We start from the raw sequence: 22799 nt of genomic DNA on the forward strand, positions 1-22799 counted from the left end.
ATTCTCACTGCCTGTCAGCGTTAATAAGCACATTCATTTATGCCAATTCATTTAAGAATTGGAAAAAAATAAGGCTCCCTTTGAACAATCCATTACTTCTGTGGGTTATGCAAAAGTGTGATACAAGCTTGCGTTATGCAAATCAGTCTTCAGATGTTTCTCTGGTGTCTTTGAATTTCTGTGCGTGACACTTGGCAGCGTAATCCCGTTTCACAGTGACGTCTGGTTGCGCCTGATAGTGGCTGGTTGCTCGGTGCTAGGCAGAGGCCGCTTAGGGCAGGTGAGCAGGCATTGCACTGCACATTCAGCCGTTAATCTGGCCAGGACAAGGGAAGGTGCTGTGCCAGCAGGCTAGATGAGGCAGGTTTTACTGCTTAGTGCTGACATTAATGCTGCTAACACTGTTGCACTCACAGAGACGGTCGCTGTCCGTGAGTGATTGACACCAGCTCACTCAGCACATGCAGAACTGTTATTATCTGAGCAGGATGCTACTGCAGCTTATTGCAGAATATTTACAGGAAAAACTTTGGAGGCTTTTCTCCGAATCAGCAAAAAAAAAAAAAAAAAAAAAGAGCTAGAGGCTCACTGTACCTCACTGTAAATGACAGTACATACCAGGACCATAATACATCTGGAAACATGCCGATGCTATTTTTTTATAACTTTCATATGGTTTTGCCATATTTTTTTTTACCAGTTCAGTCCTCCTGGAGCAACTTGATATTAAATGCCTTGCTCACAGATACAGTGCTGATAGCTCATGGCTGCTGGCTTGAATTCAGGATGCATAATTCAAATTGGAATCTGAAGTAGCATAAAAAATGTGGAACTGCTATTACTCATTAATTACTTATTATAATTATCCTTTTTTAATTATACAAATATTAAAACAATTATTTTATATTATTTCAGATATATAAAAAAAATGTTTTTAAATATTCAAACATTTTTTAATCATGGTAAAATAATTTATTATATCATCAAAAAAACTCTAATTTTGATGTCAGAATTTATTATAAGTTATCTGAAAACAATGTGGTGTACATTTATAGTGCTGAATCTCAGTCGATATAAAAAGCTGGATGATGAGTAATTTCTTACTGCTAAATTCTGAAAAAACAGAGGTGTTAATTATAGGACCTAAAAACTCTGCATGTAATACTCTAGAACACTGTCTAACACTTGATGGCTGCTCTGTCAATTCTTCGTCATCAGTTAGGAACCTAGGTGTGCTATTTGATAGCAATCTTTGCTTAGAAAGCCACTTTCTAGCATTTGTAAAATTGCATTTTTCCATCTCAAAAATATATCTAAATTACCTATTCTCACAATGTCAAATGCAGAAATGTTAATCCATGCATTTATGACCTCAAGGTTAGATTATTGTAATGCTTTATTGGGTGGTTGTTCTGCACGCTTAAGAATGGTTCTACTATCTTTCTTAATTATTTTGACTGTGCAGAACCTTGTGATTTTGCTGAATTTCTTTTAGTTACAATTCAGTAGATCCCAGTAAAAGCACCTAATCGAATAGGCTGATTCCCAGACAATAAAGCTGTTATTACGCGGGCAGATTCTTTGAAGCTGGACCTTCTACAAATGCTAATGGTACACAATTTGCACATTCCTGCTAATCCTATCTCTCAATCTTCCTGTTCACATGGACAGCCAATCGTTCTCGCTGTGTCTGCTCATGACAGCGCATACAAGCACGCATCTGTAAATAGCCCAGAGTAAATTGTTTAAGGAGAGACAGAGAGGGGCAGATAAAGCTGCCTGTCGAGACTGCAAATTGAGAAGTGACAGAGCAGTACCAAAATGGCAGAGGGTGGAGAGGAAAGACAGAGGAGGATGGGAGGAGGTGAATGGTAATCATCAGGACTGCTAATTGAAAGGAAGTGATGGAGCCTGGCAATAGAGGAGGGAGAGAAGACGACAGCCTGCATTCTACCGACAGAGAAAAGACATGATTGGATTGAGAGAGATGAAACAAGTGATGCATGAGGGCTATAAAGAGACATAAGCCCTTCTTCCATCACTAGGGACCTGGTGGCCAATCTGCAACTGTTCCACCATGAAAAAGGTGATTCTTTGCCAAAAAAAAAAACAAGAACTGCTAACATTAGGCAACATCAGCAACAACAATTTTATAATTATAATCAACATAGCTAAACTGGAAATGTAATTTGGCAATACAACACATGTTCAAATGACAGATCTTCCAGTTTTGTATCTATGTTTAAAATAATTTTATTTGCAGCAGCTTGTGACAGCATAACAATTACTTTAGATATTAAAATACGTCACGATTTGTAAGACTGCAAGTGGGGATTGTTATGTTTGGTTCTCAAGTCAGTGGAGAAACTACCATTGCCAATCTTTGAACATCCATGCACCAGCTCCGGCACAAGAGCCAGCATCATTTTATTAAAATAAACACTTGGTAGAAGAAAGCAGAGGATGGCAGCCTCTGTTTGGCACAGTTAAAACTGTCATTTGGAAATAGACCAGCTGGCAATGTGCCTGCTGGGCTTTCCTTGTGTTTTCTGTATTTCAGTTTCCCCCTTCTACAAGAAATTTAATATACAGTAGTTGTTGTTTATGAGCTGAACGTATGCTACTGACTTCATACGGACTGTTATGACATTATGTGGTCATGCATCAGTAGATTAATACAGTTGCAGTCAACTCCTTTGAGAGTCAAGTCCCATAGGAACCCAGGGCAGTTTTGCAGAAGTTAAATGTTTATTCTTACTGATCTAATACCAGCTTAATCCAATTTTGTTACTACAAAATTGTAAAATTTGTATTTAAAACAGCTAATGTAATGCATGTGAATGCAAAATGTATTTGGCAACTACAGCATGGCAATTTGTCTTTAAGACATTTGTAGTTTTCAGATTAGCATCTGATGTGTCCTTGGGCATTACAGTAGTCAGGAAATTCATAAAACTGTGATTAAAGAGCTGCTGCAAATTGACATTTTTCATATTTACATTTTGTTAGATTTATGTTTATGCTTGTTTGCAAGAGGGGTAACATCCTTAATTCAAGATATATGCTTGAATAGACTTAAAGATATATCCTATGAAAAACAAATGATACTCTATTTGCTTGTCAAGTAAATTTATACTGGAAAAAAAATTTAAATATTTTTAAGACAATAACACACCCTACAGTGCTACACAAAATATTCAGAAATAAGTTTCATTGATATGTTGAATGCCATAATAAACTGTTCACAGATGTTGAGGCATAGGGAATTTTAGGATATCTTCAAAGTACTCTTGCAGATACGCTTATGCTGTTGCTGGTGGGAGACTCCATCCCACAGGGTGCAGAGAATAGGCTGGGTAATTGTGCTTCTCATTTTGATCACTTGCTTTTTTATGCAAACTGAAGAAAAGACAATTTGCAATTATCTTAAAGAGGAGAGAGGATGGCAAGCCAGGATTTAATCACTTTCACACCACGTTCTGCACAATTAAACTGCAATACAGATAATAGCTTGCTATCATAATCCCACTCATAATCAGCCTTATTACTTAGTAACGTAACCATTATCGTCATCATTCTTATTAAAACTGTCCAGTTTTTGGGAACATGATCAATGTGCCATTGGCCAAAGGAACAAACCAACATCTCTAGGTTTTCGTCTCTTCATGGCCTGTCAGGTAGTGCACGTTTTGTCACATTGTGCGGTGCACATATGGGCAATTCATGGGTAGTCATGTCTTGAATATCGGTGAGCTAGTCCTCTACTAGTCCTAGCCTTAGAAGTAACACCCATGGACCATCTGATGCACATTGCACAAAGAAATGGGAAAAGGTTTCACAAAATTGCATTTGGACTGGCTGGCTTTGTGTAATTTCCTGGAGTCAGGGTTCACAGGCTTTTATCGGGCTGCCAACAGTTTACCACGCTTCTATATTAAGACAAGCAAAAAAGAACAAGTTTCTGTATTTGCCTTGGTTTGTGAGGTTTATGGCACCATTTAACCTGTTTTTAAGTCTCAAAACTGAACTCGACTTGTTTTAATTGGTGGTCCTTGACCAGAAAAATCTTCCAAATGGATGATTGATAGGCACAATAAGGTAAGTCATCTCCACACACCTCCTCCAAGTGTGAACTTCAAATGGAACAGGGTTGTCTTCCACCATACCAGATGGGAGGATATGTGGAGAAAAGAGTGAAAATAGACTGGGGTATAGTGATAACAGGCATGGGGATAGTGCTGCACTCAGACAGGCTGAGTTTGAGGATTACACAAACAACACACGGATGAACTCCTAATGGTTTATGACTGTTTGGCACATTTGGATGTGGCCCGGAGGGGATTTATATGTGAATAAGTGCCGAGTGGCATTGGGCATGCCTGGGCATCTCCTACTCTTGCCGTCTCTCTCTATATTGCTCTCTCTGCGGAGCTGTAGTAGTCTGTCATTTGTAGGGATCTGGAGCCAGTGCTGGAGAAGGCCGGCTCTTGATTTGGCAGGCTGAGGGCCGGGTGTGGCTCAGGCCAAGCTAGTATAAGCCATGGTGAGAAAAGCCACATTGACTTTTACACGACAGCTGCGATGCTGTTGACCCTTTAGCTTGTTCTTCCTCCAATGTTTTGTGTGTGTCTGAGTTTGCACATTGTGCGCATAAATTCTTGTTGATGCACATCACAGACCACAAGATTCTTTGGCTGAACTTTTGTCCGCTTTCTGCACTGCCGAAAACCACTGGGGCGGCACATTTCACAGTGCATAAAAAAGAGAGAGCTGCTTCCTCTTGATGAGAAAGCCCAGAGGCACAAACACATGGATGGACACATATCCAGACAGACAGATGAGCAGGTGAGTGGAACGGAGCCATCTTACCTTCATGTGAGTGGGGGAACCAGATCTGAGAGGCGCTGGAGTGAGGACCCCCACGATAAGGAGGAGAGGAGGGAGAGGACGGTGGTCTGGAGGGGTGTGGTGGGTGTGAGGCAGGAGAGCCTAGACTGCTGGCCAGGAACGTCCCCATGAAGGTGGCTGAGGAGTTTCCCATCAGTCCACTGCCTGTGTAAAGAGGGGAAGGAGGGTGGAGTGGGTTAGGTGTGCTGACTGGCACGTGAACAATGTGTTGTAGCATGACAGTGAACATATCTGAGCATAAGGATTCGACTTAATAATACAATTCCTATTGTCTATACACACTTGGCTTTCTTTTGGAGCTTGTTTGGAATTTGACTATCAGCATAAAGTCTAATGCAGTGTTTCCCAACCCTATTCCTTGAGGCACACCAACACTGCACATTTATGAACTCTTCCTAATCAAACACACCTTATTCAACCCATCAGCTCAGCAGAAACTCCAAGACCTGAAATGGATGGGTCAGATAAGAGATACATCTGAAATGTGTACTGTTGGTGTACCTCCAGGAACAGGATTGGGAAACACTGGTCTAGTCCACATTGTTGAATATTCTGGCCAAGAGCCACCAACTTATACAGGAAAGAGCATTAGAACAACATATTCATTAACCGACCACCTTTTGCTTTTTTACTTAATGTTTAATGGCACATAAATCTGAAATAAATAGAAATGAAGAATAAACTGTTGTGCTCAAGGATATCTTCTTTCCTTATTACAAAGTGCCACGAACAATCCTTTTTAGTATATTTTTGCCACTTTCTATGTAGTAAAAGGTCTGTAAGATGGTGTGTTTTAAGCTGAGACTAGTTATTGGGTTGCTTTTTTAAGCAACACATATATAAATTGATTTGCTTGTGCTCAGGAAGCATGTCTGATCAGTTCAGAGGTTAGCTGGTAATGTCTGCCAGATCCATTCATTCTCCACAACCAAGAGTGGACACCACCCATTCAGCACACACACATACATACTATAGTTTAGCCCTGGGACATCAGAGATACGTCAAGTCATCACTGGACAGATATCTCATCTCACAGATGAATGCACACCCTATCTTTCTCTCCTTTCTCTCTCTCTCTCCTGTGAATTCCCTTCCCAATTTTACCTCCCCCTTTCTCCATTACCCTCTTCTTTTCTTTTTTTTTTGTCGTTCACTCTCACTGCCTTAGTTTCGCCCTGAACCCTACTCTCTTTTTCTCTTCATTTCAGTCAGCAGCCTTCTTCACTGTGGTACCTTCTTCTGTCCTGCTGGAATTTTCCACCATCCTCCAGTCTCATTCTCACACGCTCTGTATATGAAGAATCCAAAAATAACAATCACTTGCATTTCGACCTCAGAATTACGGCATCAGTTTGACACCCTCCAGAACATCTCCATGTTTTTCTCTGCGGGTCCAAAGAATGTGCAAAAACACATTCTCGACCACTGATTTGGAGAGAATATTAGCATGGTGAGATCCTCACAAGACTGACCTAAACAAGCTAACACTTTATACAGAATTTACAACCTTAGTAAATCAGCATTTTAACCTTTGACTCTACATCTTCAGTCTGGCATCGTAAATCCTGTAGTCTTGGCCTTAGCCTGCATCATAATTACACAAGAACATTTTATGGTGACTACAAAATGTAGTGAGTCCTTTCTGAGCTCTCACTATGACCCTGTTTGCCTCTATTAATAATAGCTACTAGAATTATATCAACCCTTGCATTTGCCAGCTAGACAAAGATGAGTAATGGACCAGTCAGAGCAACACCCCTGTAACTGCTTGATGGACTATTATTCACTACAGACAGGGAGAGAGAAAGACACATTGATTAAGCATGGTTTTAATTGTACTGCCAGTTTTCCACTTGTAGATCTCATGACTTTTATCTTCTGAAGTTGTGGTATTGGATACATATGCCGCATGGGGATGCTGGAGCCAATCCCAACATCTCAGGCCAAAGGCAGGAAAACACTGTGAATGGATGTGAATGCTAGTCTATTTATGTCTTTAAGCAGAATAATCTGCAAAGTGGACCAGACTTTTGCAAATTGTGAAAAATATGGCAATCGTTTTATTTTAACCTTCATTCTGTGATAGTGTACAATACACAACAGAAACAGTGACCACCACAGTGAACTGTACAAATATTTGCAGCCTTACTTTAAAATGTTCAATACACCAAGCTTATGAACTAATATTTCAATCATATACAGCCAAACACACAAAAACGAACAGGCGAGGCTCCAAACAAAACACATGAACAACACATGAACCTCAGCAAGTCTGATGTTAACAGAACACAGACGTCTCACTCTGACTCCACGCAACAGAGCAAAACAAGGCCACTCCAATGTCAAAGGCAATCAAGTGTGATCACAGAAGAATAAAGGACAAAAACACTAATGTACACTTTGCAGTTTATCCCATGACAGATAAGCATCCAGGAAACTGGAGGTGGAGGGAAATGGAAGTGGCCTTCTAAGGAACTAACAGAGGGAGTATTGTAATTACAAACTTTAGACAGCCACCCACTCTCTGTCCTGCCCTTCATAGTATCCAACTAGACAAATGTTGGCCGTACCAAGACACTGGGCAGTGTAATGTGGTGTTTGGGTTTTGTCTTGTTCATGTTTTCATGTCTTTTATTTTGTAATTGTTTCATGCTGTCAGTGTCATGCTTCCCTTGCCTCATGTCTCTCTGCCTTGTGTATGTGTCATCAATGCACACACGAATAAGCGAATCCTTGAATTCCCAGGAACCACACATACACCTACAGGCTTGTAATAACCAGCGGGGTCCTGGCAAATCCTATGTGTACACACTGGATCTCATGTGCTGCCACAGTGGATGACATGGCCCTGCCACCCGTTAACGGAGGCAGGAAGATTCATTCGGCTCCTAGTCAGCTCAGAAGGAGGCATCTGATGGTGCTGTTGTCATGGGGATGGCAAGAACGGGAAAGATGAGTGAGAACAGCATGGCCTCATCCAAACCAGACGCTCTGTGGGCTGAGTCGGTCTGGGGTGTTGGTAACTTGCTCTTTTACACTGATCTGATGAAAGTTGAGCAGTTTGTCTTCTATTGGTGGAGTGAAGCCTTAGAGGGCAATAACTGATCGTAGGCCTGTGTCAAAGGTGGTAAGTAACACTTAGACATGACATCGTCAGTTTGGACTCACTGCTTGGATTGCTCATATTAACCATGGACTCATACCACATCACTGTTGAAAGCAGAGACACACACACTTTTCATACTTGAATTACTGCTTATCCCTAATAATTCGAGTAATTCAGATTGACTGACATCAAACAAAGCAGCTGTGTCACCTACAGTGCACAACAATAGAATTCCAAATAATGGAATAACTAACAAGTGAAGACTAAATTATGTATAAATAGTCTAATCAGCCGTCCGGTAGTAAATGAAAGTGCCTAATGAAGAAGTAAGGGTCCTAAAGAAACAGTTGTCCTGGTTCAGTAACCACTGCGTTCCATGCAAACCGCACACGACCGGCTACAGTGGTCGGAATAGAAGCAAAAAAGTATTTTAGCAGTGGGGAAACAGTCTGACTTTGACTTACCCAGTAAAAACATCCCGTAAGGGTCACTTGAGTCCTCTGTTCTTTATCGTTTATAGAAAACAGATGTTAGATGTTGAGTTCAAGAAAGCAGAACCTCAGACTCTCATAAGAGCCTCGGCACCTCGTAGGATCCTCGTGTACCGACAGCTAACACCACGAGCACTCCTCCAAACTCCCTAGCTTCGGACAGACTGGGGCGCACGACTGGCTCTCGCACCGTGACTCAGAAAACACTTCCTCGCTGTAAAAAAGAAGCAGGAATTTCAAATGGCTACTAAACTGGGGGGATTTCCTTATAAGAGTCAAAGCCATCTTGAAAACATTAGAAGAATTGGTAGCCAAACATTCCTATTGGTTTGTAGACAACTGGGATGGCGCTCCTGTTTCACAATGCTGGAGGGACGTGAAGAGCGGGAAGTGGAGGGACCCTCAGGGGCCAATCTGGATGAGTGTGTGTGTGTGTGAGTGGGTGAGCATGTAAATTGGAGGGGGCCGGTCAGACAGCGGTCCCGGTCTGACCAGTACCAAAGCGAGTCAAGCTGGAGTGATTCCAGGACTCATGTGGGAAGAGGAAGAAAGCACGTGAAAAAAAAGAGAGAGGAGGGATCGGTTGCACATGCTTCCGACACTCCACACTCAGTGCGTTCTTGTCAGCTGAGTATGGATGCGGTCCTTCCGTGAGTGTTGAAGAATGGAGAGAGAGAGAGCGAGAGCGAGAGAGGGGTGTTTACTTAGAGAAGAGTAGGATAAAGTGAAAAAATTGACAAAACGATAAGGGCAGAGGAAGTGGTGAATTTGAGGCTGCATGTGTGTGAGGTGGCAGCCAGTGTTTGTACAGTGGCTTGGTGGTTAGCCACGAAACTCAGAATCAAAGAGGGTGGTGTGACAAGTATTTCTTGTCCAAGATTTCTTGTCTAATGTAAACTGAACTGACACATAGCTTCAGCTAAAACTAATGAGACTTTTGAACCCTGATTGTTTACTTTCATTGAGCCAACAAGATGGGGATAAAACAAACTAAACCTCAGTGAGTCAACACAAGTCTCAATGTGGGATGAAAACTCTTCAAATAGCAAGTGCATACTTAATAACATAATATACAAGCATATTGAAACATGGTGTATATAAGGACACGTCCTGGCAAGTTTGACTTAAATGATGCTCAACACAATTGTTTATCATGCATTAAGTTTTAATATGCAGAAGCAGAAATAAGGCTCAAGAGCTACAGTGGTCGGGAAGATTTACAATAAGAATGGATTTAGTATTGTCTGCCAATATGAAATAGAATATAGTGCACAATCATTAACATTCTTTTATCATGCTTTCATGGTATGGAACAGCTGTGTAAATCAAAATGTTCCTGTTGTTTTTAATGGAAAAAAGTCAGGTTTGTCATCATGAACTTTCATTTTCAAGAGAACTAAGCTTTAATGATCAGGGATGGTTTGAGCTTGTAGAAGAGAGACTAAATAGCCACCAGCTGAACTCATATGAACCAAGTGTGAAAGAAATGAAATATAAAACAAAACAGCTGTCAGTATTCATAAAAACATTGCAGGAACATGCGTGTTAATACCTGCTGTGTGTCAACCTCACCCTAGGGTGCACTGGGGTTCAGCTTAAAAAAAAACTTCATTTCTAAAGGCCTATTTGCTCATGGATCACTCATTGATAGGGGCTCGAACCTCAGGCAAACAGGCTAATGGATGGCTGTCTGGATGTCAAGCTCTGCAGAGGACACGTTTTATGGGAACGGTAAATAACAGGGCCGGAATGAGCAGTGCCATGGCAGGAAGTCTAGCCTCTCTCAAACAATGATAGCTTTCAAGAAGAGCATAGGTTTTCTGTGCTGGGATTGTGTGTGTAAAGTCAGGCTATTTGGACAAATCTACAGTTGCAGTGGCATTTCAATCTCATACATTCTCAAAAATGAAATGTAGGCAGTCGATATTGTTTTATATCTGCCATAGCACAAGGCTTAGAAGACTTTCAGTACAAGAGCACAATGTACTGTTGTTACCATGGTGACTAAGGTGTTCCAAATTTGGAAATTCATCAACAGAATAGAGAAAGTTAATATGAGAAAATAGGAGAAAGTTAATCCTGGTCGATTTTTTCTCTCTCTCACTTGCACACCCAGTTCACCCAAATTATGAGCATGGAAGGTTTCAATCACTGTAAGGGTTAAGTGATTTCAAAACTTCATTTTGCAAGTAAACAAAAGAACATAATAAACAAAATGATGCTACTGTATGCTCTTTTTTGGCATTTATTATAAACAACTAATTTGTTAATAAACTACACAGTGACTGCATTTACATTTACACCAGAAAACCACTTACTGCTAGATTTAGCTACATGCTGTGTTACAGTGTTGCATTCTTAACCCCAAGTATACATGCGGTGCCATCGGTAAGCAGCTCTCTCCACATTTTCAGTTACTTTAATTATCCCACAAACATGCATACTTTTCAAAAACCTGTCAGAACTCTTGTTTAGGCATTTACACAATTACATAAGCCATGTTATCCATCAGAAACTCAGATGTTTTACTGCTTTCTCTGAATCCTTTAAACAGCATAAGAAAAAACACTGTATTGTATGACTTTGGAAATAATGTAAGACTTGTATGGAAATAATGTAAGAGTTGTATAGACTACTTTTTTGGTACTTTACATCCTTTTTGGGGCTTGATACATGTTCACAAGCAATCTGTGTTGAATGGAAAAGAGCATGGGTGTAAATAACTCCTCTAATGTTTGGTATGGAAGGAAGAACAAGACATATATGCTTTGATGATATGAAGATGAATACATTTCAGATTAACTATGCTTTTAAATTCTACTTAATTGCTAAGACACAGCAGCCATTGGCCAGAATATGTATAGAATCAGCCAACTAAACCCATGTCAGTTCAGTCTCAGCCTCCCGAAAGCTTTACTACATACATCACCTCACAGGAGCCGCGATTCACGCCAGATTCCTGCCATTTGGCGCAGAGAGGAGTGGACCCCCGCTACACACTGTTTTCTCTCCAAACACCTCATGTTGTTCTTTCATCCCACTCTCACTTTATTAAATTCCACTCTTCTCCACCAGCTAGCATCCTGTCTACACTGAGAGCGAGAAACATAGCGCAACAAAATTAGAACGATCCTATTATTATCAATGGAGCTGTCTACACCAGTAGCACAAACTCTCTGAAGACATATTCTGACAGAACTAGTTTTCCCTGGGGAGGTTAGAATAAAATGTCTATATCAAAAATGCCTGTGCATATATGTTATCACAGCCGTCTGGATGCTAATAATTGTAATTCAAACAGTTCAAACAATCTGAGTTCGAATTACAATTATTAACATCCATTAGAGTTTAAAGGGGTCATATGATGCGATTTAAATTTGTCCTTTCTCTTTGGAGTGTTACAAGATCTTGGTGCATAAAGAAGATCTGTAAAGTTGCAAAGACTAAAGTCTCAAATCTTTTATAAAGAATATCTCTTATAAAGGATAAGAGTCAACCACGCCTACCTAAAACGGCTCGTTCTAACACGCCCCCACATGTCTACGTCACGATGTGGGAAGATTTGCATACCGCCGCCCAAATGTTCACGCAAAGAAAGAAGGTGTAACTTTTATTCTCGCTGTAGTATTGTTGTTGCCGTGTGTTTCGTTGTGAAAGCGAAACTACTTTGTTTGGCCTTCCAAAAGAGGACGATATCCGCTTCGTCATGCCTGGAGCTGATCCGTGCTGGTCGCTGAGGAAATACATCAACTTCGCGCTGTGGATCGCCGGATCGGCTTTCACCGTGGACGAAGCGGAGTCCAGCCCGGGATCGTCACATGTGGTTGCCGCAAGCCCCACTCAAGTCCCGCTCACTCAAGCCGCCGGCTCTTTTGGAAGGACACGACTAGAAATCAGTGGTTAAGTTGTATTTACAACACTGTTCCAGAATAGTTCAATGCAAATATTAAGATGTGTGCAACTCATTTTATGGAGGACTGTTTCCTGATCCTGGGAGAGTAGACAACAATGCTGGCTAAGCACATAAAAAGACAGTATAAGTCATTATAATCCCTAATTATGTCCCCACTGGATGCAACAAATGCCTCGTTTGTAATGGGTTTTAATGTTTTTGTCTCGTCGCTCCGGCCGGGACACGGCATCACAGTATGGTAAGGGGCGTAACATTTCCGTCACACGCTTGAGGTATTCGGCCAATCACAACGCACTGGATAGCTGGCCAATCAGAGCACACCTCGCTTTTCAGACTGATGAGCTTTGTAAAAATCGATGCGTTTCAGAAAGGCGGGGCATAGAGGAGAAACAATAATGTACAGTATGTGGAAAATAATGTGTTTTTTGAACCTTAAACCGCATAAACACATTTCATTACACCAAATACACAAAATAATTGTATTTTTAGCAAAAGCATATGACCCCTTTAACTTGAAAATTCCAGCATCAAATAATTTTTCTATCCTGACTGAAAATGCTGTGTATAGTGACAAAATCACAGCAAGTCAGATGATATCTGATGTTTAATGTGCTGCTATGAACAGCAGATGGACCAGCAAGATTTTACTGTGAGCTAAAAAGATAGAAACCAAGCTATTGCCAAAATTATGCGTGTCATGTCATGACTGGGTAGGACAAAAACTTGCTTTGGACTTAATGTTACTTTGTCTTTTTTCTCTTATTCACACCGTTGTACTAAAGCATATGAAACACACCAGCTCAGAAGATATTCAAATAGGGAGATATAAAAATAGTTTTTCTTTGTGCCTCTCAGCTCTCAACATTTTTCACCTAGACCCGATTTCAGAATTCCGAGTCTTTTTCAGTGACACAAAATTTAGATTGTGTTCCGCCTCATCCACCATGTTCTCAAACTCTCACACACATATAAAGAGCCGCCCACAGCGGTGTCAGCCCATCTCCCTACAATCCAATCTGCTCCCCTTTCCCAAGATGTTTCCCATTGGCACAACGGAGAGAAAATCCGATTTCTCACCCCACAGGGCCTGTGCAGTTGTGCTGATATGGAAAATTATTTCAGAGACCTGCTCAGACCTAGAAAGCTTATTTCAGGCTCTTTGACTAATGAGACACACTCTTTCTCACTACTAGACTCAGATGACAACATATTAGACACTGATACGCATTAAAAATATTAGAAGTACAGGTACTCCATCCAGTATGAATTCAATAAATAAATAAATATAGAACACTACAGTCCTTCTATCTACAGTATACCGAGACACAGTTTGTCATAAAGAGAATGTAAATATATGGCACAAAATATTTTGCATGTCTCAAAATCTTGAATTTGTACATTTGGTCTTGTATTGTATATACAGTTTAATACTGTGTAATTCGTTAATATAAAACAAAAATACTAATAAAAAGAGAAAAAACAATTACTGCTTGAAATTTATTTCTTTATTATTAAACAAATTAAAATTGATACTTGCATAGTTGGTTTTGCTGCACTATCAAAAGAGTCTTGTACAGTGGCCCAGTAGTGCACAACGCGACGAAATCTCCACAACACAACGGAAACAAGCCATAACACAACAAAATTAGTCCTATGTGCTGTGGCGATTTCATTGAGTTTTCGTTGTGTTGTGCACTAGTGAGCCACCGTAGTTTTGAGATTTTGGTACATTTCGGAAGTATTACTGGAAAAACAACCGCATACTATTTAGTATGACAGTCATTGTTTTTTTTTAAGTTGAGCAGCTATCTTCTCCTCAGACTCGACATTCACACAGGTTGCCAGATTGAGGACATGCACTAGGAACGAGCACTACTGACAACGGATAGCGATGAGCCTTACACACTTTAAAATCAAAGAACTGATTTATCTGCGTTTTAATATGACCCTGGTCTTTCTGGGTCGGGTAGAATCTGCGATCTCTGACTCAGTTCGTTTGATGGCTTCCATTCGCTGTGTTTTCCAACAACTGGCAACCCGGGTGTCAAAATACTATTAGGTAAATTGTCAGTGTGCAGAATCACGAAGATTAAAACAAAAACAGACATTCTGACATGGAACACACAATTCAAAGTAAAATAACTTGCAGAAGCACTGTTTTTCAAAGGAACAAGTATGTAAACTTGGCATGTTTCCTAAATATCTGCAAACATATTATGGTATTTTTAATGCTTAAGCACGGTAAAAAATTACATACAGCACCTTTTGTTTATGTGCAATGGATTGACAGGTAAATACACAGTCCTTTGCTGTGGTCTGGGGTGTTTTGGTTGATTGGATTGCCCAAAACAGATATTAATGCCAGGTGTAAATGGGATCTTATAGACTGTACCTCATAGACATTCATTGGAATACCCTTGCTTTAATACATACAACCAAATCAAATGACAAGTTACAGTTAGCAGAGATATTAGAGACTTCATGGAATCGTTCAAAACAAGGTGAAAACTATCCCAGAGCAAGGTTTTGATGGTGTGAGGATAAGAGTGTTAAGTAAAAGAAATGCTAAGTACCATAATCCTTTGTTAAAAACCTTCATGCTCACCCTGATCAACCACAGCTCTGGTGGACAGAGATGAACAGTGTAAACTGCTGTCAGGTGAGTTTTTCACAGGCATGACTGAAGCTGGAAGCATGGCTGTAGAGCAGTGTAGGTGGTGTGGGTTCTCAGTTGGGGCTCCAAGAACACAGAGATCTATGTGTCTCTGATCCATTGTTAAGAGCTGCCATCTGTTTGAACTGAGCTGGGCTTGAGTCATCGCATTCAATACTGACAGAGCTCCCATATCCAGCCACTTATTCCACCCAAACGGGACTTCACATGACTAGTATGGGGAAAAGTACGGGGAATTTTAACGGATCTGGTTTGTTTCGGCTGCTGTTGCTCAATCTGTTGGTTTCTCATTGCATGCGGGGGTGAGAATGAATGTCATGTTTAGAGGGCCAGAGTCTCTAAAGTCGAGGTACAGCAACTGTGTGAGAGCCCCACGGAAATACCATTGCTGTTTTTACTCCTGAACTGAGTTTAATTGAAAAATAGACTATTAGTGTAATGTCCAGATTGCATACTTATTTCTCTTCCAATAAAATTACCACATGATCCGAATGTGTGCAAGAAAAGTGAGTTGTGTGTGTAAGTCAAGCCTTTGACTACATACATTGACGCCACTCTGGAGGCTGTTAAAGTGTGCGAGTGTGTTTTAAGAGGGCTTCAAACCCATGGCCCACACATTTACCCTCACCACATCAAAGGTCCCCCTGCAGTCAAAAGCTGGGTGGTCTTTTTCAGCTGTGTGACCAATAAGCTCAAGAAAACAGGTAACCATGGACAACCAGATGGTTTGCACTGCTGTGCATATGTAACTCAGTTGGATTAAGCTAGACCGAGTGGGTGAATCTCACAAATCATGTCTGGGTAATTTTTTCCCCAAAACAAAGAAAAAAATTAAAATCAATGCTAAAATCATATGAAGATCATTAAGATTTTTTTAGACATTATGAGATTATTTCATGCCAATTAAGCACATTTTCTCATCAAATACAGTACTCAGTGTATTGCCAAAAATTTTTAATTATTGTTACCGCAACTCTGTGTTCTAACCACTCAACAAATCTCATCCATTAAAATTAAAGTCTGGATTAAAAATCTAAAAATTAGTCTCAATAAGCAGCATGGTTTTGTTCATTACTTGGTTTCTACTTCTGCTGAGTCATGCAAATTCTCATTGGTCCAAAATCACGCTCCATTAATAAAGACCTGAATAGATCCAAAATGTACAGTGGTGGGGCACTGAAGTAACCCAATTTTAAAATTGCTGAAGCACAAATGTCATTACATTTTGGCAAAATGCTTCAAGATATCTCTGAAACAAGTCTTAAAGAGACAGTTCACCCAAAAAGGAAAATTCTGCCATCATTTACTCACCCCGTAGCCATTCATTTCCATAGTATGGAAAAAATACTATGGGAGTCAGTGGCTACCAGCAACTGTTTGGTTACCAACATTCTTCAAAATACCTTCCTTTGTATTGAGCAGAATAAAGAAATTCATACAGGTTTGGACCAACTTGTGGGTAAATTTAAAGGCTGCACAAAAGTTCACATCTCAAAACTTTCTGGCTTCATTTTTTAAGCAAAATACAATTTCCTATATATTTTATTTTATAGGCGACATATGATCAAGACATGTTCTTGACCAGCTTTCATGAGATTAACCTGAGCGTACAAACAGCCACATAAACACAGCTCCAGTCACTTTAGTTTTTATTATATGTAAGGATCTCCAGAGAGGCTGTTGTATGGATAATGTATGATACATGGAGCAGCGCTACATAAATCTACTCTACACTACTCTTGTGAGCTCTTCCATCTTCAAGGTTGATTTACTCTTCAATGTCTTTATGTTTCCTCTTTTCACTTCTTCTATGTGTCTTTTTCTTCCACAACTCCATTGCTCAGTTTTCCTTTCCTCTACACTGTACCTTTGTTACTGTCTGTATCTCCCATTCCTGTCCTCCCCTCTCACCTCCCTTCTCCTCCTCCTTCTTATCACCCTTCAACTTTTAAAGTCCTTTTCCTTTACAAATGCCTCTCTCTCTCGTTGTCTTTGGCCCCGCTGGCTCGTTCATCAGTTTGAGAGAGGCTTGGTACTACGCTGTGTTGTTGTCTCCACATAAATCAGAGTCCCAGTACGGCAAAGAACTGTAACGTCCTGCTTTAGTTTGTCCTCCTACACTTCACTTATAGTCAAGGTTTCTTGCAAGGTCTATAATACCTGGAGAGCTATCCGTTAGCATTCCCATTCATCTCAATGGATGGTGCAGGACCCATGAAAGTATGTCACCCACATGTTGCCATCTTTGCTAATGGGTTTGCTAATTTCACAGGTGAAACAACTACTTAATAAGAAATTGTTTCATAAGAATACATTTCTGAATGACTGTCAATAAAGAAATGGCTTTTCGTGTGCATATAATTGTGAAGCTACAACATCTACAAGCAGGGGCTAACTGTGATTGCTAACCAGGCAAACACTGAGCCCTTGACTTCTTGCACCAGAAACAATCATATGTTGGGTTTTATATGATCAATTTCCAAATTTTCACTGATTTTGAAGCGTTTCACAAAATGTTAGAAGAAAGATGTTAGAATTCCATGTTTGTAAACACTAGGTTGTATTCCTTTACGAACATGTATGACTTAGCACACCCACCTTTATCTTTTCTCTTCTATCCATTTTGTCTTGTGACTAACTAAAGGTCAATCAGCTCACCAAACATGAGCTGCATAGGCCAGAACCTGCATTAAACTTGAGTTATGCATGCCTATGGACAGATGCTGGTCATTCATGGAATGCCATTCCAGAGTCTGTTAAACATCTGCCCGAATGGGGCCTTCGATGGAGGATGAGCAAATTTAGGAGTGTTTCCTGCAATTTGTGGAAGAGATAGAAGGTCATGGCAGCTGGAAGAGGAGTGGATGAAGAGAAACATAAAGCAGTGCTGCTTGTAAAAACGGCTCTAGTGCTTTTGGTCAAGCCTGTGTGAAATCAAAAAGGACAGAATCTGGTACAAAACAGGCCCATTGTTGAGATGCTTTGCTTTGGAGGGGTACACTAGGTGTGTGCAGTACAGCTAAAATTGCGCAATTTGAAGTAATTTAAATCTCAATTACAGGGTTGGATAAAATTTCGAATTGAATACTTGGTTTTTGAATTTGAATCGAATTTATTATCACACTGCAATACTTAAGTACTTTCTTGTCTTGACAAGTTGTCAGATTTCTACTGTGACATCAGCGCACAGTCCTAGCATGGCCTCACGCTGTGTGTCTTGTGTGATCTTCTCAGCAATTTTTATTGTATGTTTGTACAGAGTTTCTTTTTGAGAATGAACAGGTTTCTAGTCAATGTCCTTTGAGACAGTGAGAAAGCAAAACACAGATACTGTACATCTGGACTCTGTGCTTGAGGACAGAGGTTGCTACTGCAATCAAAGCATCAAGACTTAAAAGACAACTCACAAACACACTTTCCCCCAACTAGCAGTGATGTAGCGTCACATTGTGTTGGGTAGCTTTAGAACCGAGTTGAGTCAACAATCAAATGCAGTATTCTTGAAAGTTTGTTCCCATGTGAGTCTTATTAATTTCAGCAGAATGGTTCATCCATTTATCCATTTTCCAAAATACTTATTCTACACATGGTCACAGGAATCCCAATGTCACAGTCCGTAGGCAGAAATCAATTAATTTAGTTACCAAGTCATTGTGTGTCAGGGCTTCAACACGTTTCAACATATGGGTTAGGGTGCCACTTTGACGGTCACATGAACAACATTGCATGCACACTCGTGGTCAGTGTTGGGGTAACTCATTACAAGTAACGTGAGTTATGTAATCAGGTTACTTTTTTCAAGTAACTAGTAAAGTAACGCATTACTTTTTACATTTTCGAGAAAATATCTGAGTCATTTCACTTTTGGTGTGAAAGAGTCGTTACAGTTGCTAAAAATATAACCTTTGGGTTTTTTGTTATTAAAAACAAATAAGCAAGCCCAACCCAGGTGACAGAAAGTAACGTAACGTAATGTAAAAATTACTTTAAAAAGTAACTTCCCCCAACACTGCACACGGTAGGGTGATTTCACCATTTACCACTATAATTAACCTGTATAATGTGATGATTTTGAATGTCATGATATATGAAATGCTTTAACTTAGAGTACATTTTAAATCACATTGAAATCTTGTCATGCTTTAAATAAGTACACGTATTTTGTTAACTAACATACTAAAGCACATGTAAATTACTTGATTGTAATTTTACCCTTTAAATTGCTGGTCTATGTACACATTTGTATTAGTAGTAGTATTAGTCAGTGTTGGGGAAAGTTACTTTTAAAAGTAATGCATTACAATATTGCGTTACTCCCTAAAAAAGTAATTCTAATTACGTTACTTAGTTACTTTTTATGGAAAGTAATGCGTTACATTACTTTTGCGTTACTTTCGCGTTACTTTTTAAATATGAGCAGGGCTTGATTGTTTTTAACATAAGAAGTTCTATTTATAGCAAATGTAAAAGCCCTTTCCCACCTACGTAACTCACATTACTTGTAATGCGTTACCCCCAACACTGGTATTAGTATTATTAGCTCACACTAAATAATTGATGGCCCTAAAACAATCAGTTGCCTTCTACATGTTTAATTTTAGGATCCAGTGGCTGCCTAGTCATTCTTAGTCTGACTGATGGGCTTAAAAGAATAATCTTTTTTTTTTTGGCTTATAATGCAGCACTGTTATCATTCACAGTATTGTGGCGATTTTATGAAAATGGTTAAGGGCTTCATGAAAATCCTCTGTGTGTATGTGGCTGTGCTCTCTCATCTGTAAATGATATACACCAGCTTTGCAAAGATGCTGTGTAGTTTAAAGGTGGCGTCTCACTAGGCGACTCAGAATAACTTGATTTTGGAGTGTGATACCAAATCTACCAACTGCTTTTGCTGAAATCTCGCTCTCTTCTGTCAGAGATCTGTCACACTCACCGATTAAGAATGAAAAACGGGGGTGACAGACAAAACGCCTGCCTCTGACATTTCTCTCCCATATATTGTCACAGACTGCAGAAAAAGAACTGCTGTGTTAAGTGAAAATTAACAACTGAAATAAACTGAATCGTACTGTCCTAGAAAGTACATGTCATGTACATGCTTCATTCTCTCCTTTTTATTTGTTCACTGCACTTTTGGTAAGATTTTAGATAGAAGACTCCCAAACTATACACATTTTCATTAAAACTGTATTTTAAAACTGAAATACAGAGTTCTGGCATGAAACTCTAGATGGCGCAGTCCGATAGGTCTAACTCAATCTGACCTAATGACATCATTATCACATGGCACAGCTGATTGGTTCTCTCCTGTATCAGTAGCCAATGAGCTCGCTGCTCAACATTCAAATATATGACTAGTGCTTGCCGTAGCAGTTGCAGCTTGCTTCAGAAACCCTCCACCTTCCCCAGCTCCACCTGTATAGATCTGCTACGAGGTGATTCATGTATGCTATATGGGGGTTATTTCATGTATGTTATATTTGCAGCAGCAATATTTCTTACATGCTCACAGCAGTATGTTTTGGATGTATTAGCAGTAGCAAGTCTCGGCACTTGCTCAGCAGCAGCAGCGTAGATCTATTCTTCCAAGACCAAATACATTAACATTGTCATGTACAGTACATTACCATGCCAATCCTTCCGAGAGTTGTCATGACAGAACTATCAGAAACCCTCCACCTTCCCCAGCTCCACCTGTATAGATCTGCTACGAGGTGATTCATGTATGCTATATGGGGGTTATTTCATGTATGTTATATTTGCAGCAGCAATATTTCTTACATGCTCACAGCAGTATGTTGTGGATGTATTAGCAGTAGCAAGTCTCGGCACTTGCTCAGCAGCAGCAGCGTAGCAGATCTATTCTTCCAAGACCAAATACATTAACATTGTCATGTACATTACCATGCCAATCCCTCAGAGAGTTGTCATGACAGAAAGAAGGTTCTGTGCTAACAATTGTAGTTCTTGGAATGCTAATGTGTGATTACGAATATTAAACCTAAAATAGCCCGTTATATAACCATCTGTATACATTCCTGTTCCTATTCTCTCTCTCTGTCACAAAAACACTGTCACAATTCACTCGGGGAGCAAGGAACGAGGAAACGAGGAGTACTTGAATAACACAGTCTTTAATAATCCACAGGAAAACCGAGAACAAGGAGAACATTCAACAAGTAGACCCGACAAAAAAGAACTGAAAGGACTAGGGCTTTTAAAGGCAGGATAATTGGGGAGGAACAACACACACCTGGAATCAAATTAACACAATCAATATGAGGAAGAAACTGGGTCACAGGGGCAAAAATACACACAGAATAGTCCATAATCCTGACACACACATCACACTGGGTTTCCATATTTTATGTAGACATTCCATAGGCAGAATAGTTTTGATACTGTACAAACTGTATTTTTTACCCCCTTACCCTAACCCTACCCCTAATACAAAACTTTCTGCTATTTTAGATTTTCAAAAACCGTCCTTCTGTATGATTTATAATCTGTTGGGGACTAAAAAAATTAAAACGTCCCTACAAGGACAAAATTTACTCGTATTACTATTCTTGTGGGGTCATTTGGTCCCCACAATATAGGGAATATCTGAACCACACACATTTAGTACACAATTGTATTTCAGCGGGCCTGTAACTCTTTTTTGATCAGTCAACACCCAGAGCCAAAACTATCTGTTATATAAATTATACATAACCAGTAGCTCTTGGTTGAGTTTCGGCCTGTGTGATTTAGTGGAGGTGTCTATTTACCATTTGAGTTCTCTTGTCACACTTCCTGTTTTTTTCACGTCAGTACATCTTTGAAGGTCTATTTCTGCTCAGTAGCCTTATGGAGCTTTTCCACTGCGTGGTACAACTCGGCTCGGCATGGCTCAGTACGGCATGGCACGGCTCGGCTCGTGTTTCCACTACAGTTTAGTACCACTTTAGAGTGGGCGGGATTATTCACATGTCGTTATAGTTGCGCCGCCTCTACTGCCGCGACTCCTGAAAAACATTTTCATTCCAGCTCTAGCTGGATCCGCTCCTTGGCTATCAACGAGAGGAACGTCTGTACTTCCTCAACAGACCACGAAACAGCCATTTTTTGGTTGTTAAAAAAGGTGCGCTCGTTCAAAACAGTTGCGTTCGAGCCTTCGCTGGCTGTGCTGATTTAGCGGTTCTGTTGTGTTTGTGTCGCAAGTTCAGTGACGCGCAGGTAGTGACGTTTCTCTCCGGCCAATCAGTGATCAGCAGAGTTTACACGTCACGTTTTGGTAACGGTACGGTTCACTTGGAACCTCAACCGAGGTGGTAATAAAAAAAGTACCAGGTACCAGGTACTCTACCCAGTGGAAAACCCCCCAAAAGTGAACCGTACCGAGCAGTACCATGCAGTGGAAAAGCGCCAGAGAACAGAGCAAGTTCTGAGTCTGAATACTGCAATGGAAAAGACGTTAACAGAAACACCGAAGTTCTGAGTCTCCGGCCTGTTACAGGGAAGGCAGCAACAGAAACAACTGTTCTGAGTCCCCTGTCTGCAAGGGTGAGACAATAGAAGATCAACCTCCGTTCTGAGTCTGAGTCCTGTCAAGGAAAGGACTGCAACAGATCACCAACGTTCTGAGCCTCGGGCCCGTGAGGGAAGAGGCAATAACAGATACCAAGTCCTGAGTCTCCAGCTTCGAGGCAGCAACAGATACAA

General features: G+C 40.3%; 1 protein-coding gene across 2 annotated transcripts in view; it reads right to left on the reverse strand.

Annotated features, from left to right (window-relative positions):
- Nucleotides 1-22799, reverse strand: part of LOC107698777 (BAH and coiled-coil domain-containing protein 1-like) — an 87621-nt gene that overhangs the window by 37891 nt on the left and 26931 nt on the right. For both annotated transcript variants that reach the window (XM_016499882.1, XM_016499881.1), the window contains exon 3: nucleotides 4870-5052. In XM_016499882.1, coding sequence (XP_016355368.1) covers nucleotides 4870-5052 — 183 coding nt within the window. The remainder of the gene's footprint in view (nucleotides 1-4869; nucleotides 5053-22799) is intronic.

This window comes from Sinocyclocheilus anshuiensis, unplaced genomic scaffold (genome assembly GCF_001515605.1).
Source record: "Sinocyclocheilus anshuiensis isolate Anshui unplaced genomic scaffold, SAMN03320099.WGS_v1.1 scaffold178, whole genome shotgun sequence".
Classification (NCBI taxonomy): Eukaryota; Metazoa; Chordata; class Actinopteri; order Cypriniformes; family Cyprinidae; genus Sinocyclocheilus; species Sinocyclocheilus anshuiensis.